The sequence below is a fragment of the Hypanus sabinus genome, chromosome 10 (genome assembly GCF_030144855.1).
Source record: "Hypanus sabinus isolate sHypSab1 chromosome 10, sHypSab1.hap1, whole genome shotgun sequence".
In the NCBI taxonomy this organism is placed as follows: Eukaryota; Metazoa; Chordata; class Chondrichthyes; order Myliobatiformes; family Dasyatidae; genus Hypanus; species Hypanus sabinus.
This window is the reverse complement of record NC_082715.1, coordinates 111,907,253-111,928,920: the sequence shown is the minus strand read 5'-3', so window position 1 is coordinate 111,928,920 and position 21,668 is coordinate 111,907,253. Positions and strand designations below refer to the sequence as shown.

At 33.3% G+C, this 21,668-nt stretch overlaps 1 protein-coding gene across 3 annotated transcripts in view; it reads left to right on the top strand.

Annotated features, from left to right (window-relative positions):
* LOC132400977 (cullin-9) overlaps window positions 1-21,668 on the top strand; it is a 314,674-nt gene that overhangs the window by 172,004 nt on the left and 121,002 nt on the right. For all 3 annotated transcript variants that reach the window (XM_059982631.1, XM_059982629.1, XM_059982630.1), the window contains one exon: window positions 6,521-6,758. In XM_059982631.1, the coding sequence (XP_059838614.1) occupies window positions 6,521-6,758 (238 nt within the window). The remainder of the gene's footprint in view (window positions 1-6,520; window positions 6,759-21,668) is intronic.

Here is a 21,668-nt window from a genome sequence, read left to right as displayed (position 1 = left end):
TAGTTTTGGTAGTAGTGATCAAGAAACTTGTGGTTCCCCCCTTTCTGCACTGTCTTGCAGCGAATCTTGCCTGTACTCATTGAATTATCTGAGCTCTAAGTCGGCCAGTTTAATTTTCTCATCCTTGACTAGAGACCTATTTTACTTGTAACCCTATAGCTCCTAGACTTCCAAAAACTATCTCCGATCTTTTGTCTTCTCAAAGATCCTCATTCTGGGGGGGACATCACGTGATGACGTAGGATTGAGACGCTGGAACCCAGCTCTCCTGTAAAAAATCAATAAATTAATGTTTAAGTGTAGAAAAGTTAGTCAATACTTTCTAAAAGTTACTTGTAAACTACTCCGGATTGTTTCAAGTTATGCCTCACAAACAGAAGATGAAGAAAACTACTACCGTGAAGACAACGCAAGTTGGAACAGAATCAAGGGCCACTTCTGCCAAAGAACAGCGGGCTCAGGTACATTTCAGCTCCGGCAATACAGAACAGGAAACTGCGGCAACATCGATCAATCCTAAAGAAAAAGACCAACGAGAACTGCACAAACGTGAAGGAAGGAGCATGCGCAAACGAGAGCAACCAGAACTACAAATCCCAGTTACGACTGAAACCGAAAGTGAAAGTGAATCCGAGGGAGAGTCAGATTCTCTGGAAAAATCAGACGAAGATGGAGGTAAAAGTTTTTCTGGAAATATAGAAAAGACTTTGATGCAAAAATGCGTAAATTAGGCGCATTAAAAGTAATCAAAAGTAAAATGACAAGTATGGAGATTATGTTTGATAAAATGTCAAAAAGACAGGAAAAAATGGAAAAGAGAATTATAGATTTGGAAACTACAATGGAAGACATGGTTGAAAGAATGAATAAAATGGAAGATGATATTACTGCCTGGACATCAGAAAGAAAACAATTTATGGAAAAAATTGATAAGCTTGAAAATTTTAGTAGACGAAACAATATTAAAATTGTTGGACTTAAAGAAGATGTAGGAGAAGATCCAATAAATTTTTTTCCAAAATGGATCCCTGAAAAATTGGAAATGGAAGGAGAAACTCTAATTGAGATTGAAAGGGCTCATAGAGCCTTAAGGTCAAGACCTCAAGCTGATCAAAATCCATTATCAATTTTGATAAAATGCTTAAGATACCAAGATAAAGAAAAAATCCTGAAGGCGGCTGCCCAATGTGCCAAAAAGAGAAACGGGCCATTGATGATAGCAGGGAAGGCAGTTCTTTTTTATCCTGATATAAGTTATAACCTTTTGAAGAGAAAGAAGGAATTTAACCCAGCGAAAAAAGTCTTATGGGAAAAGGGTTATAAATTTATAATGCGTCACCCAGCAACACTGATAATTTTTTTGGAGGAGGGAAAAAGAAGATTTTTTAACGATTATCGAGAAGCGGAGGAGTTCGCACAAAAACTTCCATTTATTCACTAATTACACATAGAGACTTCCAAGCGTAATGGATTAAAGATGAAGATAGAGACAGTGAACGGAAGCGATGGACATTTAAGGATGATACAGGGGAGAAAAGCAAAATTTCAGAAAAACTAATTGAGAATAGTATTTTTTTTTCTTCTTTTATATATATACTTTTTTATGTTGCAGGGGGTCTGGGGAGCTTTGGATCGGTTACTGCGGGATTCACGTGTGTAATCATGGCGATCGCCATGACCTGTACAACAGAGGGGGGTAATGTTGTGTTCTTTTTTTTTCACAACATTAGTAGGGGGGTATTTTGTTTTTTTCTTTATACTCTACTTTTCTTCTATCTTTCTGCCTGGATGATCGGTGGGGACACACATAGCAACATGGAGAATTTTAAAAAGATTTCCCAAGATATCACGAAAGTTGAAAGATTAGGTAATATAGATTGGAGTAACATAATTAAAAATAATGACTAATTTACTGAATTTTTTAAGTTTTAATGTTAATGGGCTTAATGGACTGGTAAAAAGAAAAAGAATTTTAACATATATTAAAGAAATGAAAACAGATATTGCTTTTTTACAAGAAGCGCATTTAACAGACATAGAACATCAGAAATTAAAAAGAGACTGGGTTGGAAATGTTATTGCAGCTTCATTTAGTTCAAAGGCGAGAGGAGTTGCAATTTTGGTTAATAAAAATTTACCAATTAAAATACAAAATGTATTAATTGATTCGGCGGGGAGATATGTAATTATACATTGTCAAATTTTTTTCAGAACTATGGACTCTTATGAATATTTATGCACCAAATGAAAATGATGTCAAATTTATGCAAGAGGTCTTTTTTGAATTTGGCTAATGCACATGACAAAATATTAATAGGTGGAGATTTTAACTTTTGTCTAGATCCAGTTTTAGATAGATCAACAAAGGTTGTCACAAAATCAAAAGTAGTAAAATTAACTCTATCATCGATGAAAGACTTAAATTTGATTGATATATGGAGAAGAATTAATCCAAAAGAAAGAGATTATTCATTTTATTCAAATAGACATAAAACATATTCAAGGATAGATTTTTTCCTATTATCAACGAATATTCAAGATAGAGTGAAAAATGTGGAATATAAAGCGAGAATATTGTCAGATCATTCTCCTTTGATAATGACAATGATAATGATAGATAAAGAGGAATAAATTTATAGATGGAGATTTAATTCAATATTACTAAAACGTCAAGATTTTTGTGATTTTATGAAAAAGCAGATTCAGTTCTTTTTAGATACAAATTCACATTCAGTTGATGATAAATTTATATTGTGGGAAGCAATGAAGGCATATTTGAGAGGTCAGATAATAAGTTATACTTCTAAAAATAAGAAGGAATATATGATAGAAATAGATCAATTGGAAAAAGAGATTACAAAATTAGAAAAAGAATCTCAAAGAAATATGACAGAAGAAAAACGAAGACAACTTATTAATAAGAAGTTACAATATAATACACTCCAGACATATCGAACAGAAAAAGCAATTATGAGAACTAAACAGAGATATTATGAATTAGGTGAAAGATCACATAAGGTCCTTGCATGGCAGTTAAAAACAGACCAGACTTCTAAAACAATAAATGCAATTCGAACAAGAGTAAATAAAATTACTTATAAACCTTTAGAAATTAATGAAACTTTTAAGAATTTTTATTCTGAGTTGTATAAATTAGAATCACAAAATGATAATGTCAAGATAGAAAGGTTTTTATCACAAATAACTCTTCCAAAATTAAATATGGAAGAACAGAAGGGATTAGATATGCCTTTTACATTGAAAGAGGTCGAAGAAGCCCTAGGATCACTTCAAAGTAATAAATCCCCAGGAGAAGATGGTTTTCTGCCTGAATTTTATAAAAAGTTTAAAGATTTATTAATTCCTCCTTTTATGGAGTTAGTACATCAAGCGGAAAGAACGTATAAACTTCCAGAATCTTTTTCGTCAGCAATTTTAATAGTATTTCCAAAAAAAGATAGATATTTTTTAAAGCCAGCATCATATAGACCTATTTCTTTATTAAACACTGATTATAAAATAATAGCAAAAATCTTATCTAACAGATTATCTAAATACTTACAAAATTAGAACATATGGATCAAACAGGATTTATTAAAAATAGACAATCGGCAGATAATGTAACTTGGTTATTTAGTATAATTCATTTGGCGCAAAAGAGGGAAGAAATGAGTGTGGCAGTTGCTTCAGATGCAGAAAAAGCATTTGATAGATTGGAATGGGATTTTTTATTTAAGGTATTGGAAAAATATGGACTAGGAACATCATTTATAAAATGGATTAAAACCTTAAATACTAATCCCAAAGCTAAAGTAGTGACAAATGGTCAAATTTCAACACCATTTCAGTTAACAAGGTCAACTAGGCAAGGTTGTCCATTATCACCTGCTTTATTTCTGTTGGCAATAGAACCATTAGCTGAATTAATTAGAATGGACCCAGCTATTAAGGGTTTCAGAGTTAATTAGGAAGAATACAAGATTAACTTATTTGCTGATGATGTTCTGCTTTATTTAACAAACCCATTGCACTCGTTGCGTAAATTATCCTATAGATTAGAAGAATATGGGAAAATATCAGGTTATAAAATAAATTGGAATAAAAGTGAAATTTTACCTCTTACTAAAGGAGATTATAGTCAACGTCGATTAATAACTCAATTTAGATGGCCGGCAAATGGTGTAAAATATTTTTGTATAAGAGTTGATAGTGATATAAGGAACTTATACAAATTAAATTACTTACCATTATTGAAAAAAATTCAAGAAGATCTTGATAAATGGATTGTATTACCAATAACATTAGTAGGTAGAGTAAATACCATAAAAATGAATATATTCCCTAGACTACAATACTTATTGCAATCACTAGCAATACAACTACCCCAGAAGTTTTTCAAGAGTTAAACAAATATGTGAGGAAGTTTCTTTGGAAAGGTAAGATGTCAAGAATATCGTTGGAAAAATTGACATGGAAATTTGATCTAGGAGGGTTACAACTTCCAAATTTTAAGAATTATTATAAAGCAAATCAACTTAGATTTATTGCATCTTGAGAAAGATAGACCGGCATGGATAAGAATAGAACTAGATAAAATAGGAGGAAATACGCCAGAAGATTTTATATTTAAATGGGAATCTAAATGGATACAGGAAAAGAAAGAATCTCCTATATTAAAACATTTGATTGACTTATGGAATAAGATAAATGTTGATGATGAGACAAAAAAATCTTTATTAGCAAAGAGATCTTTAATTCAAAATAGACATTCCTTTTACAATGGATAATCAATTTTTATATAATTGGTTTCAAAAAGGGATTAGATATATAGGAGATTGTTTTGAAGGAGGTATATTAATGTCATTTGATCAATTAAAGAATAAATATAAAGTATCAAAAAACACTTTTTTGTTACTTCCAACTAAGGGCTTATTTAAGAGAAAAATTAGGTCAAACAATGTTATTGCTGAAATCTAATGAAATAGAAACTTTAATTCAAAAAGGAAAGATTAAAAAACTTATTTCTTGTATGTATAACTTGATTCAAAAACAGGCAATTAAACAAGGAGTCCATAAGTCAAGACAAAAATGGGAAAGCGACTTGAATATTAAAATTGAAGAAACAAATTGGTCAAGACTATGTCTTGATAGTATGACAAATACAACAAATGTCCGGTTAAGATTAGTGCAATATAATTTTTTACATCAATTATATATTTCACCACAAAAAAATAAATAAATTAAACCCAAATTTATCCGATCACTGTTTCCGATGTAATCAAGAAATCGGTACTTTTTTACATTCTACTTGGTCTTGTTCTAAAATTCAACCTTTTTGGACAAATTTAAGAGTTTTATTGGAACAAATTATTGGAACACAACTTCCACATAATCCAATATTATTTTTACTAGGCGATACTGAAGGGATAAAACTGAAACCCAAATTGAATAAATATCAGAAAGAATTTATAAAAATTGCACTGGCAGTAGCCAAAAAGGCTATTGCAGTTACTTGGAAATCGGATACATACTTAAGTATAGGTCGTTGGAAGAAGGAAATTTATGGCTGTATTCCACTTGAAAAAATTACTTACAATTTCAGAGATAAATATGAAGCATTTTTGAAAATTTGGCGCCCTTATTTACAAAAGACAGGATTAAATATATAGGTGCTCTGAAGATGAAATAATTGGTTATTTGGGGAAAGAAATAAGTATATATATATATATATATATACTAAAGCTATTACGAACTCCATGGAGCATGTGGGGATCTTCCGATATCCAGGCACTCTTTCTTTTTTTTTCTTTCTTTCTTTTTTTGTCTATAGGGATGTTAGGGGCGAAGGGTATATATATATTTTTTCATATATTTTCTTTTATTTTTGTAATTATTTGAAAACGCGATAAAAAATGTTAAAAAAAAATCCTCATTCTGGTGCCTTCAGCAACCTAGCACCAGTGTTCTGAAGTTCTAAATCTGAACCTCTTTGGCTAGGTACCTCCATCCACTCTTTTAATGCGCTCTTCCATTAAATCTACCTTTTCTACTACGTGTTTGGATACCCCCTTTGGATCTTGTCTTTTTTGGCTGATAGTGCATCTAGGAAGTTTTTTTCATTATTGAAACAAATGCAGTTTGTGTCTTTTAAAAATTAGTTACTGTAGAGATTTATTTACTTGCCATCTAAGGTGTGAATTTCATTTCCTTTCGTTGTATTTTCTTAATTTATGTTCAAAGTAGGCTTTTTAGGATGTCTACTGTTGTTGACTACATTAAAAATTTGTTTTGTTTGTATAGTTTATGAGAAAATATTATTTCCAGCATGGAATTTTTCTGAAGGTCTTCAATTGGATTCTGATGTAATATTCCTCCAGTTCAGTGAATGTGTAATGAAGGGAGGAGTTAAAATGAAATAACTATCCTTGATCAATGTTTTAATTGCAGACCCAAAATACTTATTGATTTTCAAGAATGACATGGTCCACTTGACTAATCCTGGAATCTTCTAATGTTTTAGAATCAAAAGAAGCCTTAAGCTTGAAGGATGCTGAGTTGAAGATGCTGTTAGTGAGCTTAAAAGAGCAAAGTGGCACCAAAGAGATCATTCTCTCATTGGAGCGCTGGATTTGCGATGAGTCAACTGGCCTGGAATCTCAGATTGCTGACATCATGAAGGATAAAGAAGCCTTTCAGTCACTGGTACAGGGGTTGGATCATTTCCGTTCTGAAAAGGCTGTGCAGCAGGCTATCACGAGGTATGTAGTGGAACACTTTGATTGTGTAGTTAGTTGTGTCCAAGTACAAATTAAAGCCACAATATTGTAGCAGTTAGTGTAATGCTTTACAGCGACAGTGATTGTGGTTCAATTCCCGCCGCTGTTTGTACATTCACACTGTGACCACGTGGATTTCCTCTGGATGCTCGGGTTTTCTCTCTCATATAATCCAAAGATTTGTGTGCGAGTGTAAGTGCTATGTTGGTGGTGGAACCATGGCCCCCAGCACATCCTTGAATGAGTTGGTTGTTGACGCAAAACATATTTTTCTCTGTATGTTTCAGTGTACAAGTGACAAATAAAACTAATCTTTAATCTCTAGTGGCAGACAAAGATGTCTGCTCCAACCAAAATGATGCATTTTTTCTCTTGCTCTGTCCTGTACGTTTGTCATGCCAATAATCTATTTCATGTTCAAATTTGATTATTTAACCATACAGAAATATAACCAAATGGAAAAGTGTTCTTCTGGGGCCAAGGTGCAAAACACATATAATGATAGCAGACAACATACAATCACAAACAAAATAATGTATCGCAGGTACCTGAATGGCATGGCTGGTAGAGCAATAATCCATACGATGTTGTGCTGGTTCAGCTTGTGTTTCCACTTCGTGAACATCAGAGGGCAGCACCCAATCCTGGGCAGTTGTAACAGGCAACCCTGTGGCTTCACCACAACTGAGGCAACACAGCTCCCCCACTGTCAGTCTCACCGATTAACCATTTAGCTTTTGAATAGCTAAATCTGGGTTTCTAGTCACCAAAAACCTGGCTGATATTTTCCAAAGAAGACACACAAAATGTTAGAGGAACTGAACGAGTCAGACAACATCTGTGGAAATGAATGAACAATTGAAATTTCAGGCTGAGACCCTCTGTCAGGAATGAAATGTCAACTTATTTACTCATTTCCATGGATGCTGCTTGGCCTGAGTTGCTCCAACATTTTGCATGTGCTGGTGTGGATTTCCAGCATCTGCAGACCTTCTACTCTTTCATATTTTCCAGTCATGTTTAATATGGAGATGGAGAGATGACAGTTCCTGAGGAGCAATTCCTTAGCTGAAAGAAGACTTAATTCGATCCAACTGTTCAAGTTCATCCTTTAAGGCCCTCTCTTGAAGTATTGTGTTCAGTATTACGTCTGTATGAGAATATGATTGTTCTGGAGTGTGTAGGGGAAAATCACCAAGGTGTTGCTGGACTGAAGGCTTTTAGCTTGCTGACTCTTATTTATACCAAGTTCTTGTTTATACCAAGAACTACAAGGGTAAAAAGACCCTGATGGCAGTTGTATACAGGCCTCAGAACAGTAGGACATAGGCTACAAATTGTAATGGGAGGTAGAAAAGGAATGTAAAAAGTGCAATGTATGATAGTTGTGGGGATTTCAATGTCCAGGAAGATTGGGAAAATTAGGTTTTTGCTGGATCTCAAGGGAAGGAATTTGTAGAATGCCTATGGGATGGCTTTTTTTGGAGCTGCTTTTGATTGGCCCACTAGGAAAAAAGGCAATTCTGGATTGGGTGTTGTGTAATGAAGCAGATTTGATTAGGGAGTTGAAGGTAAAGGAACCCTTAGGAGACAGTGATCATAATATAATAGAATTCACTCTGCATTTTGAGAAGGAGAAGCTAAAATCTGATGCATTGGTATTACAATACAGAAAAGCGAACTACAGAGCCATGAGAGAGGAGCTGATTAAAGTTGATTGGGAGAGGGCACCAGCAAGAATGATGGCAGAACAGCAATTGCTGGAATTTCTGGGACGAATTTGAAGGCACAAGACAGATTCATCCCCAAGTATTCTAAAGGGAGGATGAGGCAACCATAGCTGACTAGGGAAGTCAAAGATATCTTAAAAGCAAAAGAAATGGTGTACAATATACTAAAAATTAGTGGGAAGCTAGATGATTTGGAAGTTTTCAATCCAACAAATGGCAACTAAATAACAATAAAGGGAGAAAAGATGAAATGAAGGGAAGCTATCCAATAATATAAAAAGGTATACCGGAAGTTAGTAATGGGGGCCAAAACAGAGTGGGTGAATATAATTATTATTTTATGTCAGACTTCACTGGAAGGCACCAGCAGTATACTAGAAATTTGAATGTGTCAGGGGGCAGAAGTAAGTGTATTTGTATTACTAAGGAGAAGGTGATTGAGGGATGACTGTGCAAGCGTGTGGACGTCAGTGAGTTAGATGAGTGCGGAGAGATTAAAAAGAGACAACTTTATAGAACGGGTGATGGAGTAGAGGTAGACAGAGTAGGAAGGCTTTAGCTCAGTGGGGCTTTACTGATAACGGGTTGAGGCGAGGTAGATTACCTGTGAAGAATAGAAACAGGAAGTATGTCTGTGAGGGCAGTGTTCTGTACTGGATGTCAGATGTGGGAAGTCCTGGAGACTCCCAGCCTCCTGGATGACCACATCTGTGCCAAATGCATCGAGCTGCAGCTCCTTAGAGACCGGGTTAGGGAACTGGAGATGCAGCTCGATAACCTTTGTCTGGTCAGGGAAAGTGAGGAGGTGATAGAGAGGAACTACAGGCAAGTAGTCACACCAGGGCCTCGAGAGACAGATAAGTGGATAACAGTCAGGAGAGGGAAGGGCAAAAGTCAGATATTAGAGAGTACCCCTGTGGCTGTCCCTGTAAGTACTCCTGTTTGAGTGCTGTTGCGGGGGATGGCCTACCTGGGTGAAGCAACAGTAGCTTTGCCTCTGTCGCGGAGTCTGGCCCTGTGGCTCAGAAGTGTAGGGAAAGGAAGAAGGCAGCAGTAATGGCGGACTCTATAGTTAGGGGGTCAGACAGGCGATTCTGTAGACGCAGGAAAGAAACGCTGATGGTAGTTTGCCCTCCAGGTGCCAGGGTCTAGGGTGTTACTGATCATGTCCATGATATCCTGAAATGGGAAGGTGAACAGCCAGTGAGTGCATGGAATAGTCTGCCGGCAACAGTGGTGAAGGCTGAAACGAATATGTCTTTAAGAGACTCTTGGATAAGTATATGGAGCTTAGAAAAATAGAGGGCTATGGGTGATCCTAGGTAATTTCTAAAATAAGTACATGTTTGGCACAGCATTGTGGGCCGAAGGACCTGTATTGTGCTGCAGGTTTTCTGTTTCTAAGGTGCTTGGGAAACGGAAAGGTCTGAAGGTAGATAAGTCACCAGGACCAGATGGACCATATCCCAGGGCTCTGAAAGAGATAGCTAAAGAGATTGTGGAAGCATTAGTAATGATCTTTCGGGAATCACTAGATTCTGGAATGATTCTGGAGGACTGGAAAGTGGCAAATGTCACTCCTTTAAGAAAGGATGGGGGATGTCACGTGATGACGTAGGATCGAGACGTGGAAATCCAGCTCTCCCGTAAAAAACTGATAAATTAATGTTTAAGTGAAGAAAAGTTAGTAAATATTTTCTAAAAACTAAGTCTGAACTACTCAGGATTTTCCTTAGATATACCTCCTAAACAGACAAAGAAGAAAACTACTACTTTGAAGACAGTACAAGCTGGGCCGGCCACCATGAAGAAGCCTCGGACTCGAGTGCATCTTACCTCCAGCAATACAGAACAGGAATCGGCGGCAACATCAATAGGCTCCAAGAAGGAACAACAGGAACTGCGCGTGCACGAAGGAAAGGGCATGTCCAAACATGAGCAATTTGAACTACAAATCCCAGCTACGACTGGAAGTGGAAGTGAAAATGAATCCAAGGTGGATTCAGATTCTCTGGATGAAGATGAGGAGGTAAAAGAAGAACAACAGGAAGAGGTTGGAGGTGGAAGATATTCTGGAGACATAAGATAAGTTTTGGCACAAATAATGCATGAATTAAAAGAATTAAGAACATTAAAAATAATAAAAGAAGATATTAAATATTAAGACTATGATAAAATGGTGAAAAAATAGGAGAAAATGGCCAAGAAAGTTACAAAGCTGGAAGAAATAACGAGAGACACTATTGATAGAGTGAATAAAATGGAAGATAATATTCTTGCCTGGACATCAGAAAGAAAACAACTGTTGGAAAAAATAGACGTGCTAAAATAAAATTTTAGTAGACCACATAATATTAAAATTGTTGGTCTTAAAGAAGGAATAGAGGGAGAGGATCCAATAAAATTTTTTCAAAAATGGATCCCGGAAAATTTGGAAATGGAAGAGGGAACCCAGTTGATTGAACTCGAAAGGGTCCACAGAGCCTTAAGACCAAAACCTCAACCTGATCAAAACGCACGACCAATCTTGATAAAATGCTTAAGATATCAAGATAAAGAAAAGATCCTGAAGGCGGCTGCCCAATGTGCCAGAAAGAGAAATGAGCCATTGATGATAGAAGGGAAAGCAGTTCTTTTCTATCCTGATGTAAGTTATAACCTTTTGAAGAGAAAGAAGGAATTTAATCCAGCGAAAAAGTTTTATGGGGAAAGGGTTATAAATTTATATTGCGTCATCATTTTTTGGATGACGGAAAAAGATGATTTTTTACTGATCATGGGGATGCAGAGGAGTTTGCACAAGAACTCCCAAATATTCGCTAGACACAGTAAAGATTTAAAAGTGAAACAGATTAAAGATGAAGAAGGGGACAGTGAAGTGAGTTGATGGTCATTAAGGACAGAAGAATATTTAAATATACTTTTAATTATATAATACGGGGGAGAAAGGTAAAAATTTGAGAAATATTAATCGAGAGTAGTGATATTATTTTTTCTTCTCTTACATATACTTTTTTCATGTTACGGGGAGCTGGGGGAACTTTGGATGGATTGCTACAGGATTCATGTGTGTAATCATGGCGATTGCCATGACCCACACAACGGAGGGGGGTAATGTTGTGTTTTTTTTTCATTCACAACATTAGCAGGGGCAGGTTTTGGTTATTTTTTTCTCTATAATCTATTTTTCTTCTATCTTTCTTTCTTTGCCTGGATGATCGGAGGGGAGACACATAGCAACATGGAGAATTTTAAAATAATTCCCCAAGGTACTATGAGAGTTGAAATATTATGTATTATTATAGACTGGAGTAACCCCATTTAAAAATAATGACTAATTTACTGAATTTTTAAGGTTTTAATGTTAATGGGCTTAATGAACTGGTGAAAAGAAAAAGAATTTTAACATACATTAAGAAAATGAAATTAGATATAGCTTTTATACAAGAAACACATTTAACTGAGATAGAACATCAGAAATTAAAGAGAGATTGGGTCGGAAATGTTATAGCAGCTTCATTTAATTCAAAAGCACGGGGAGTTGCAATTTTGGTCAACAAAAATTTACCGATTAAAATACAAAATGTATTAATTGATTCTGTGGGAAGAAATGTAATTGTACATTGTCAAATCTTTTCAGAACTATGGACTCTTATGAATATTTATGCACCAAATGAAAACGATGTAAAATTTATACAAGATGCTTTTTTGAATTTGGCTGATGCACACAATAAAATATTAGTAAGTGGAGACTTTAACTTTTGTCTAGATCCAGTTTCAGATAGATCAACAAAGGTTGTTACAAAACCAAAAGTAGCAAAATTAATTTTATCATTGATGAAAGATTTAAATTTGATTGTTATATGGAGAAGAATTAACCCAAGAGAAAGAGATTATTAATTTTAATCAAATAGACATAAAACTTATTCAAGGATAGATTTTTTCCTACTATCAGCGAATATTCAAGACAGAGTGAAAAATATGGAATATAAAGCAATATTGTCAGATCATTCCCCCTTGATAATGACAATGATAATGATGGATAAGGAGGAATCGATTTACAGGTGGAGATTTAATTCAATATTATTAAAACATCAAGATTTTTGTGATTTTATGAAAAAAATTCAGTTTTTTTTAGAAGTAAACTCACATTCAGTTGATGATAAATTTATATTATAGGAAACGATGAAGGCATATTTGAGAGGCCAGATAATAAGTTATACTTCTAAAATTAAGAAGGGATATATGGTAGAAATAGATCAATTGGAAAAAGAGATTACAAAATTAGAAAAAGAATCTGAAAGATATATGACAGAAGAAAAACAAAGACAACTTGTTAATAAGAAGCTACAATATAATACACTTCAGACATACCGAACAGAAAAAGCAATTATGAGAACTAAACAGTGATATTATGAACTAGGTGAAAGATCACACAAGATTCTTGTTTGGTAGTTAAAAACAGACCAGGCTTCCTAAACGATAAATGCAATTAGAACAAGTGTAAATAAAATTACTTATAAACCTTTAGAAATCAATTAAACTTTAATTTTTTTTTATTCTGAACAGTATCAATCAGAATCTCAAAATGGTATTGTTGAGGTAGAAAGGTTTTTATCATAAATAACTCTCCCAAAATTGAATTCGGAAGAACAGAAGGGATTAGATGTGCCTTTTACATTAAAAGAGGTTGAAGAAGCTCTAGGATCACTTCAGAGTAATAAATCTCCAGGAGAAGATGGTTTTCTGCCTGAATTTTACAAAAAGTTTAAAGATTTATTAATTCCTCCTTTTATGGAGCTAATACACCAAGCGGAAAGAATGCATTAACTTCCAGAATCTTTCTCGACAGCTATTTTAATAGTATTGCCAAAAAAAGACAGAGATCTTTTAAAGCCAACATTATATAGACCTATTTCTTTGTTGAACACGGACTATAAAATAATAGCAAAGATTTTATCTAATAGATTATCTAAATACTTACCAAAATTAATACACATGGATCAAACAGGATTTATTAAAAATAGACAATTGGCAGATAATGTAACTCGGTTACTTAGCATAATTCACTTGGCAGAAAAGAGGGAAGAAATGAGTGTGGCAGTTACTTTGGATGCAGAAAAAGCATTTGATAGATTGGAATGGGATTTTTTATTTAAGGTATTGGAAAAATATGGATTAGGAGTATCTTTTATAAAATGGATTAAAACCTTAAATACTAACCCCAAAGTTCAAGTGGTGACAAATGGCCAAATTTCAACATCATTTCAGTTAACAAGGTCAACTACACATGGTTGCTCATTATCACCTGTTTTATTTGTGTTGGCAATAGAACCATTAGCTGAATTAATTAGAACTGACTCAGATATTATGGGTTTCAGAGTTAATGAGGAGGAATATAAGATTAACTTATTTGCTGATGATGATGATGATTTATCTAACTAACTCATTGCATTCATTGCGTAAATTATCTAAATTGGAAGAATATGGGAAAATATCAGGGTACAAAATAAATTGGGATAAAAGTGAAATTCTACCCCTTACTAAAGGAGATTATAGTCAATGTCGATTAATAACTTAATTTAAATGGCTGATAAATGGTATAAAGTATTTAGGTGTAAGAGTTGATAATGATATAAAGAATTTATATAAACTAAATTATTTGCCATTATTGAAAAAAATTTGAGAGGATCTTGATAAATGGATGATGTTACCAATAACATTAATAGGTAGAGTCAATGCTGTAAAAATGAATATATTCCCTAGATTACAATATTTATTCCAAACACTACCAATACAATTACCGCAGAAGTTCTTTCAAGAGTTGAATAAATGTGTGAGGAAATTCCTTTGGAAAGGTAAGGTGTCAAAAATATCATTGGAAAAATTGACATGGAAATTTGACCTAGGAGGGTTACAATTACCAAATTTTAAGAATTATTACAAAGTAAATCAACTTAGATTTATTGCATCTTTTTTTGATGAAGATAAACTGGCACGGATTAGAATAGAATTAGATAAAATAGGAGAAAATATACCAGAAGATTTTATATATAAATGGGAATCTAAATGGATATGGGAAAAGAAAGAATCTCCTATACTAAAACATTTGATTGATTTATGGAATAAGATAAATGTTGATGATGAGATAAAGAAATCTTTATTAGCAAAGAGACCTTTAATTCAAAATAAACTTATCCCTTTTACAATGGATAATCAACTTTTATATAACTGGTTTCACAAAGGGATTAGATATATAGGAGACTGTTTAGATGGAGGTATATTAATGTCATTTGACCAATTAAAGAATAAATATAAAATATCAAATAACACTCTTTCTGTTAATTCCAATTAAGGGCTTATTTAAGAGATAAACTTGGTCAAATAATGTTATTGCTGAAACCTAATGAAATAGAAACTTTAATTCATAAAGGAAAAATTAAAAAAATATTTCTGGTATGTATAATTTGATTCAAAAACAGGCAATTAAGCAAGGAATTTATAAGTCAAGACAAAAATGGGAAACTGGTTTGAATATTAAAATTGATGAAACAAGTTGGTCAAGATTATGTCTTGACAGTAAGACAAATACAATAAATGTTCGACTAAGATTAGTACAATATAACTTTTTACATCAAATATATATTACACCACAAAAAATAAATAGATTAAAGTCAAATTTATCTGATCAATGTTTTCGATATAATCAAGAAATTGGTACTTTTTTACACTCTACTTGGTCTTGTTTTAAAATTCAACCTTTTTGGACAAATTTAAGAGTTTTACTGGAACAAATTATTGGAATACAACTTCCACCAAATCCAACATTATTTTTACTAGGTGATATTGAAGGGATAAAATCAAAATCCAAGTTGAATAAATATCAGAAAGAATTCATAAAAATTGCATTGGCAGTAGCCAAAAAGGCTATTGCAGTTACTTGGAAATCGGATTCATACTTAAGTATAGATCGTTGGAAGAATGAAATTTTTAGCTGCATTCCAGTTAAAAAAATTACTTATAAATTAAGAGATAAATATGAAATATTTCTGAAAATTTGGCGGCCTTATTTACAAAAGATAGGATTAAATATATAGGTGCTCCGAAAATAAAATTAATGGTTATCTGGGAAAAGAAATAAATATACATATTAAAGCTATTATGAACTCCATGGAGCATGTGGGGATCTTCTGATATCCAGGCTTGCTTGCTTGCTTGCTTGCTTGCTTTCTTTCTTTCTTTCTTTCTTTCTTTTTTCTTCTCTTTTTTTCTCTATAGGGATATGTTAGGGGGCAGGGGGGAAGGGTTGATAATTTTTTTTCTTTCTGTAACCTATTTGAAAATTCAATAAAATTTTTTTTTTAAAAAAAAGAAAGGATGGAAGCAGAAGAAAAGAAATTGTATACTGGTTAACCTGACTTCAGTGATGGAAAGGTGTTAGAATCATGTTGGATGAAATTTCAGTGTTCTTGGAGGCACATGATAAAGTAGGCCTACGTCAACATGGGAAAATCTTTCCTTTATCTATCTTTTTATTAGTTAAATAAAAAGTGTATATATATATATATATATATATATATATATAAACAAGAGGAAAATTATCTCAAATATCTATATCAATAACAGTTCAAATAAAAGGAAAAATACATCAGGATTAAGACAAAGTATTAATCTAATAGTATATAATAAAGAGAAGGGTAATTGATTCTCCTCTTATCCATAAAAAGAAAAAAATAGATAAAGAAACTTTTATAATTGACATAAACAGAAAGAAAATACTCCAAAACACAAAAAAAAAGAAAAAAAAAGAACTGGGCAGCTTAAACCGAGAATAAAAACAAAAAAAAAACTAGGAAAAACTTTCTGATCAAATCAAAAGCTTCAAAAAGGTAACTGGAAGGGCCATAGGTCAGAGCACATGAAAATATTGAATAAAAGGTTGCCGTTTCCTCAAATTTAGAGAATGTATCAAATGTCCGACTTCTTATTTTCTCTAAACTTAAACAGGTCATAATGGAGGTAAGCCAATGAATAACAGTTGGTGGATTAGAGTCCTTCCATTTAAGCACAATGGCTCTCCTAGCCAATAAAGTTGAGAAAGCTATCATCCATTGAGCGGAAAAAGGAATATATCCTGCTTCTGAAGGAATGATCCCAAAAATTGCTGTAAGTAAATTCGGTTGTAGATCCAAATTCAGAACCTTTGACAAGGTTTTGAAGACTTCTTTCCAAAAATTATCTAAATTGATGCAAGACCAGAACATATGTGTTAAAGCAGCCACCTCAATATTACATCTATCACAAATAGGATTAATATTAGAAAAAATACGGGCTGATTTGTCCTTTGACATATGTGCCCGATGCACTACTTTGAACTGTATCAAGGAGTGATGGGCACAAGTAGAAGGGGTATTTACCAAATGAAAAATTTTATCCCATTGATTATCTGAAAGTGACTTTCGAAACTCTAGTTCCCACGCAGCTTTAATTTTATCATTAGGTAACGTGTCAAGTTCAATAACCATTTATAAATGATAGCTATCAGTCCTTTTTGAAATGGTTTGACCTGAAAAAGAATATCAATAATATTGGGTGAATAAGCCAAAGAAAAATCTAGCAGTAGATTACATAGAAAATTCCTAATTTGTAAATATCTAAAGAAGTGTACATTAGATAGGTCATATTTATCTGCTAACTGAGTGAAAGACATTAGACAATTACCCAAAAACAAATCTAAAAAAGTTACTATTCCTTTGGTTTTCCAAATTGAAAAGGTCTGATCAAAAATTAAAAGTTTAAAAAAATAATTAAGATAGATTTTACTAGAAAGAACAAAGTTATTAAAATCAAAGCATTTATGAAATTGAAACCAAATTCTTAATGTATGCTTAATAATAGGATTAAAATCTGGAGTACCGATATTAGAAAGCAAAAAAGGAAGAGGAGCTCCCAATAAAGAAGCCAAAGTGTAATCCTTCACCGAGTTTTTTTCCAAATCCACCCATAAGGGACATTCATGTATATCTGAAAAATGAACCCAAAAGCGATATAATGAATGTTAATTGCCCAGTAGTAAAATCTAAAGTTTGACAAAGTCATACCACCATACTTTTTTACTTTCTGCAATAAAAGTTTTCTCAATTTAGGATTTTTTATTATTCCAAATTAAAGATAAAATTTTAGAGTCTATTCTATCAAAAAACAGTTTAGGAACAAAAGAAGAGATTGCTTGGAATACATATAAAAACTTCAGTAATACTATCATTTTAATAGCATTAATATGGCCAATTAATGATAATGTCATAGGAGACCATTTAGAAATTACTTGCTGTATATATGCAATTAATGGAAGAAAGTTATATTTATATAGGTCGTTAAAATTTTTGGTAATTTTAATACCGAGATAAGTAAAGTTATTTTTAGCAATACTAAAAGGAAATTGATCATATTGATCAAAATAATTGTTAATAGGAAGTAGATCACTTTTATGCAAATTTAGTTTATATCCAGAAAAACTACTAAATTCAGAAAATATAGGTAACAAAGCAGGAATCAATGTCTTAGGATCTGAAATATAAACTAACAAGTCATCTGCATACAACAAAACCTTATGCACTTTATCTCCTCTCTTAATACCCGAAACCTCATTGGAGTCCCAAACAGCAATAGCGAGAGGTTTTAAAGCTAAATTAAACAGCAGCGGACTGAGCGGGCAACCCTACCGGGTACCTCTATATAACCTAAAATAAGAAGCTTTTTGATTATTCTTCAGCCCTCCTTATCCGCGAGTTCCGCATCCGCGAATTCAACCAACCTCAAATCGAGAAAACCCGGAAGTGCTCTTCCAGCACTTGTTGTTTTGAACATGTACACTTTTTTTTCTTATTATTCCCTAAACAATGCAGTATAACAACTATTTTACATAGAATTTACATTGTATTAGGTTTTATAAGTAATCTAGAGATGATTTAAAGTATTTGGGAGGATGTGCGTTGGTTATCGTGGATCAGGATTAAAAAAAATATGAAGTTCTCTTAGTAAGTCGGAACAGGTACATCCAGTATTATTTAGCATCAGTTAGTCAAACATTTGTCTTAGTATATAGTATATATTTTATCTTTCTATGCATATAAAATGCTTAAGAACGTATGTTTCAGCGCCGGGCTTGGGAACGGAAGATCTATCAGATCTTCGTACTTTTAAAATCTGCCTTCTAGCCATAGATGCTTTGAGTTGAGGAGCTAACAATTTACCTGATTTATCTCCATGTATATAAAATTGACTTCTGGATTTCAAAAGTTGCTGTTCAATGGGGTAAGTCAATTGCAAGTCAAGCTGCGGTTGAAGTTTCATCCCTTCCTTGTATAAATCTTTGGTAGGTAACATTGAATAAACTTTATTTTATTTCTTTGATCCTGTTAGTAACCACTAAAAACTCTGCTTTAGTTTTCTTTCCTATAGCTGCTATATATTAAATTATATGTCCCCTAAGAAAAGATTTTATCGTATCCCAAATAACCAACTTTGACATACCCTCAGTTGTATTTAATTCAAAAAATAAAGAGATTTGCTCTTTTATAAAACTTAAAAAAGTTGAATCATGGAGCAATGCAGCATTGAATTGCCACTGAGCTGCCTTCCATGAGTTATCAGAAAACTTCAGTGTGAGTTTCATAGGTGTGTGATCCGACAGCGCGATAATGTCACACATACAATCAGCAACAAAGGATACCAATAGCATATCTAACAAAAAATAATCAATTCTTGAATATTTATGATGTACATGAGGGGGAAAAGATGAAGAAATCTTTATCTTTAGGATATAGAAATCTCCAAATATCTAACACACCATATCTAGTAAAAAGGAATTAATGCAGGACGCAGCCTTATTAGGAAGGCACGGATTGGTCGATGATCTATCAATTAAGGGATTTAGACAGCAGTTAAAGTCACCACCCATAATCAACTTAAATTCATTTAAATTCGGCAGTGCAGAAAATAACCTCTTAAAAATTCAGAACTATCTACATTAGGTGAGTACACACACCTTTTGACCACATAACAAACCAGTAACAATTAAGTATCTTCCAATTGCATCAGTGACAGTATTAAAATGTACAAAAGAGACTTTAAAATTAATAAAAAAATATAGACACTATTTTTTGAAATTGATGAGGAGTGATATTGAGAACCCTTTCAAAATTAAAAAAAAAACAATTTTCATCTTCCCTATGGATGTGGGTCTCTTGCGCAAAAATAATATCAGCTTGAAATGTTCTCAATTTCTTAAAGACCTTTCTATGCTTAATAGGTTGATTCAAGCCATTCAGGTTCCAGGAAATTAAATTAATTTTGTTAACATCTATACTGAGATTTTAATTTAAGGATTTATAAAAAGAATGTGGTGAGACAAGCAGAACCTGCAGGGAAGAATAGAATGGATTTAATCAGAAAGAAAAAAACAACATGATTGACAAGAAAACCTCTCAGGACTGCCCAATCATAAAAACCCTAAACTAATAGCCCCACCCGCTCCCCTCAAAGCCAGAAAAAAAAACATCCAATGGGGGTAGCAAGCTAACTACACCCCCTAAATCCATGTCTCTAATAGGCAGAATCTTTTTTTAAAAAAAGTTATATACTTACACCACTGACTCAAGACACAACATCAGATACGAAGAAAAAAATAGAAAAAATTCCAAGTATTATAATATGTCTGAGGTTAAAACGTAGTTAACAGCAACCATCTTAAATTTGTTTAATAAATCTTAATCATATATTCAAAAAAGAAAAATCTAATCAAGTAATATGATACGACTAATATTAAACTCTTACAGATCCTTAAAGAAAGCAGAAGGGCAAAAAACCCACCAGGTGATGTCTGGACCAAAAAAGAACGTAAATTAAACTTTTGATGACTGAGCTATAAAAGACTTTCGACTAAAGATTAAATTCAATATTATGTCTAATAGATGCTAGCACATAATTAACAGCAGTCATCTTAAATTCATTATGTAAAGATTGATCATATATTTAGAAAAAAAATAGATTCAAGCAAATAATATGTTGCAACTTATGTTAAATTCATACAAATCTTAAAAAAGGACAAGAAATACATGAATCAAAGTGATGAATATACAGACATAGAACACAGATTAGTCTTTAAACGGTTCAACTACACACAGTTGTCAGCTAAGGATTAAATGTTGAAGTTGCTTGTAGAACGGCACTGGAGAAGTTGTTTACGCGACTGACTTAAAGTCGTTGAGAAACTTCCTAGCTTCCTTGGGAGAATCAAAACACTTTGGACGAGTGTTAGGCAGAAAAATTAACAACTGGGCAGGGTAGCGCAGAGATGGGTGAAGATTTTTTCCTGTAGAGTTCTGCCATCACTTCTCGATATTTAATTCTTTCTGCATAAAGTTCAGAGGCAAAATCTTCCACTTTACGAAACTCAACACCGTTGTAAGTTAACTTTCCCTGCTTCCTGGCATTGCGAAGTATTGCTTCTTTAGTAGCAAAATAATGTAAGCACAGAATTAGTGCTTGTGGTTTCATCTCAACCGATGGCTTATTGCAGGGAGTTCAAAACCCTGTCTACTAGTGGAGAGGTTTCAAGTATCTCACTAAAAAGTGAGTATAACATACTTTATAAAAAACCTGTAAAAAAAAAGTGAATATAAAAAACTTTAATAACTCACCGGTTTCCATATTTTCAGGCAAACCCAGTATACGTAAATTTCATCCTTCAGCTTCTGCTTTCCAGATAGATCGTTTTCTTCTTAATTCTTGATAGTTCTGACAAAACCTCAGCTATTTTCTTTTCCACAGTAGAAAACTTCAGCTCCTGCTCCTTAATCACTTGATGTATTGTCTCTTCTTGTCTTCTGATTTTATTAGTATCTATTTTAAGCGTTTGATACTGGGATTCCAGATTCCTCAAAGATTCTTGGATGGCAGATACAGTTTATTCAAGCTTTTCATTTGCATTCATCAGTTTATCAATTTTAGTATCCACCATTCTAACTTTGGTGTTAGTATCTTGTATCAATAAGAACATTCTTTCTGGAGTATAGGTTTCTTCTGCCTCCCTTGTAAATTCGGTTTGTTCAGCTTCAGAAACAATTTTGCCATATCTTAATTCCATTCCAGTTCAGGTTCC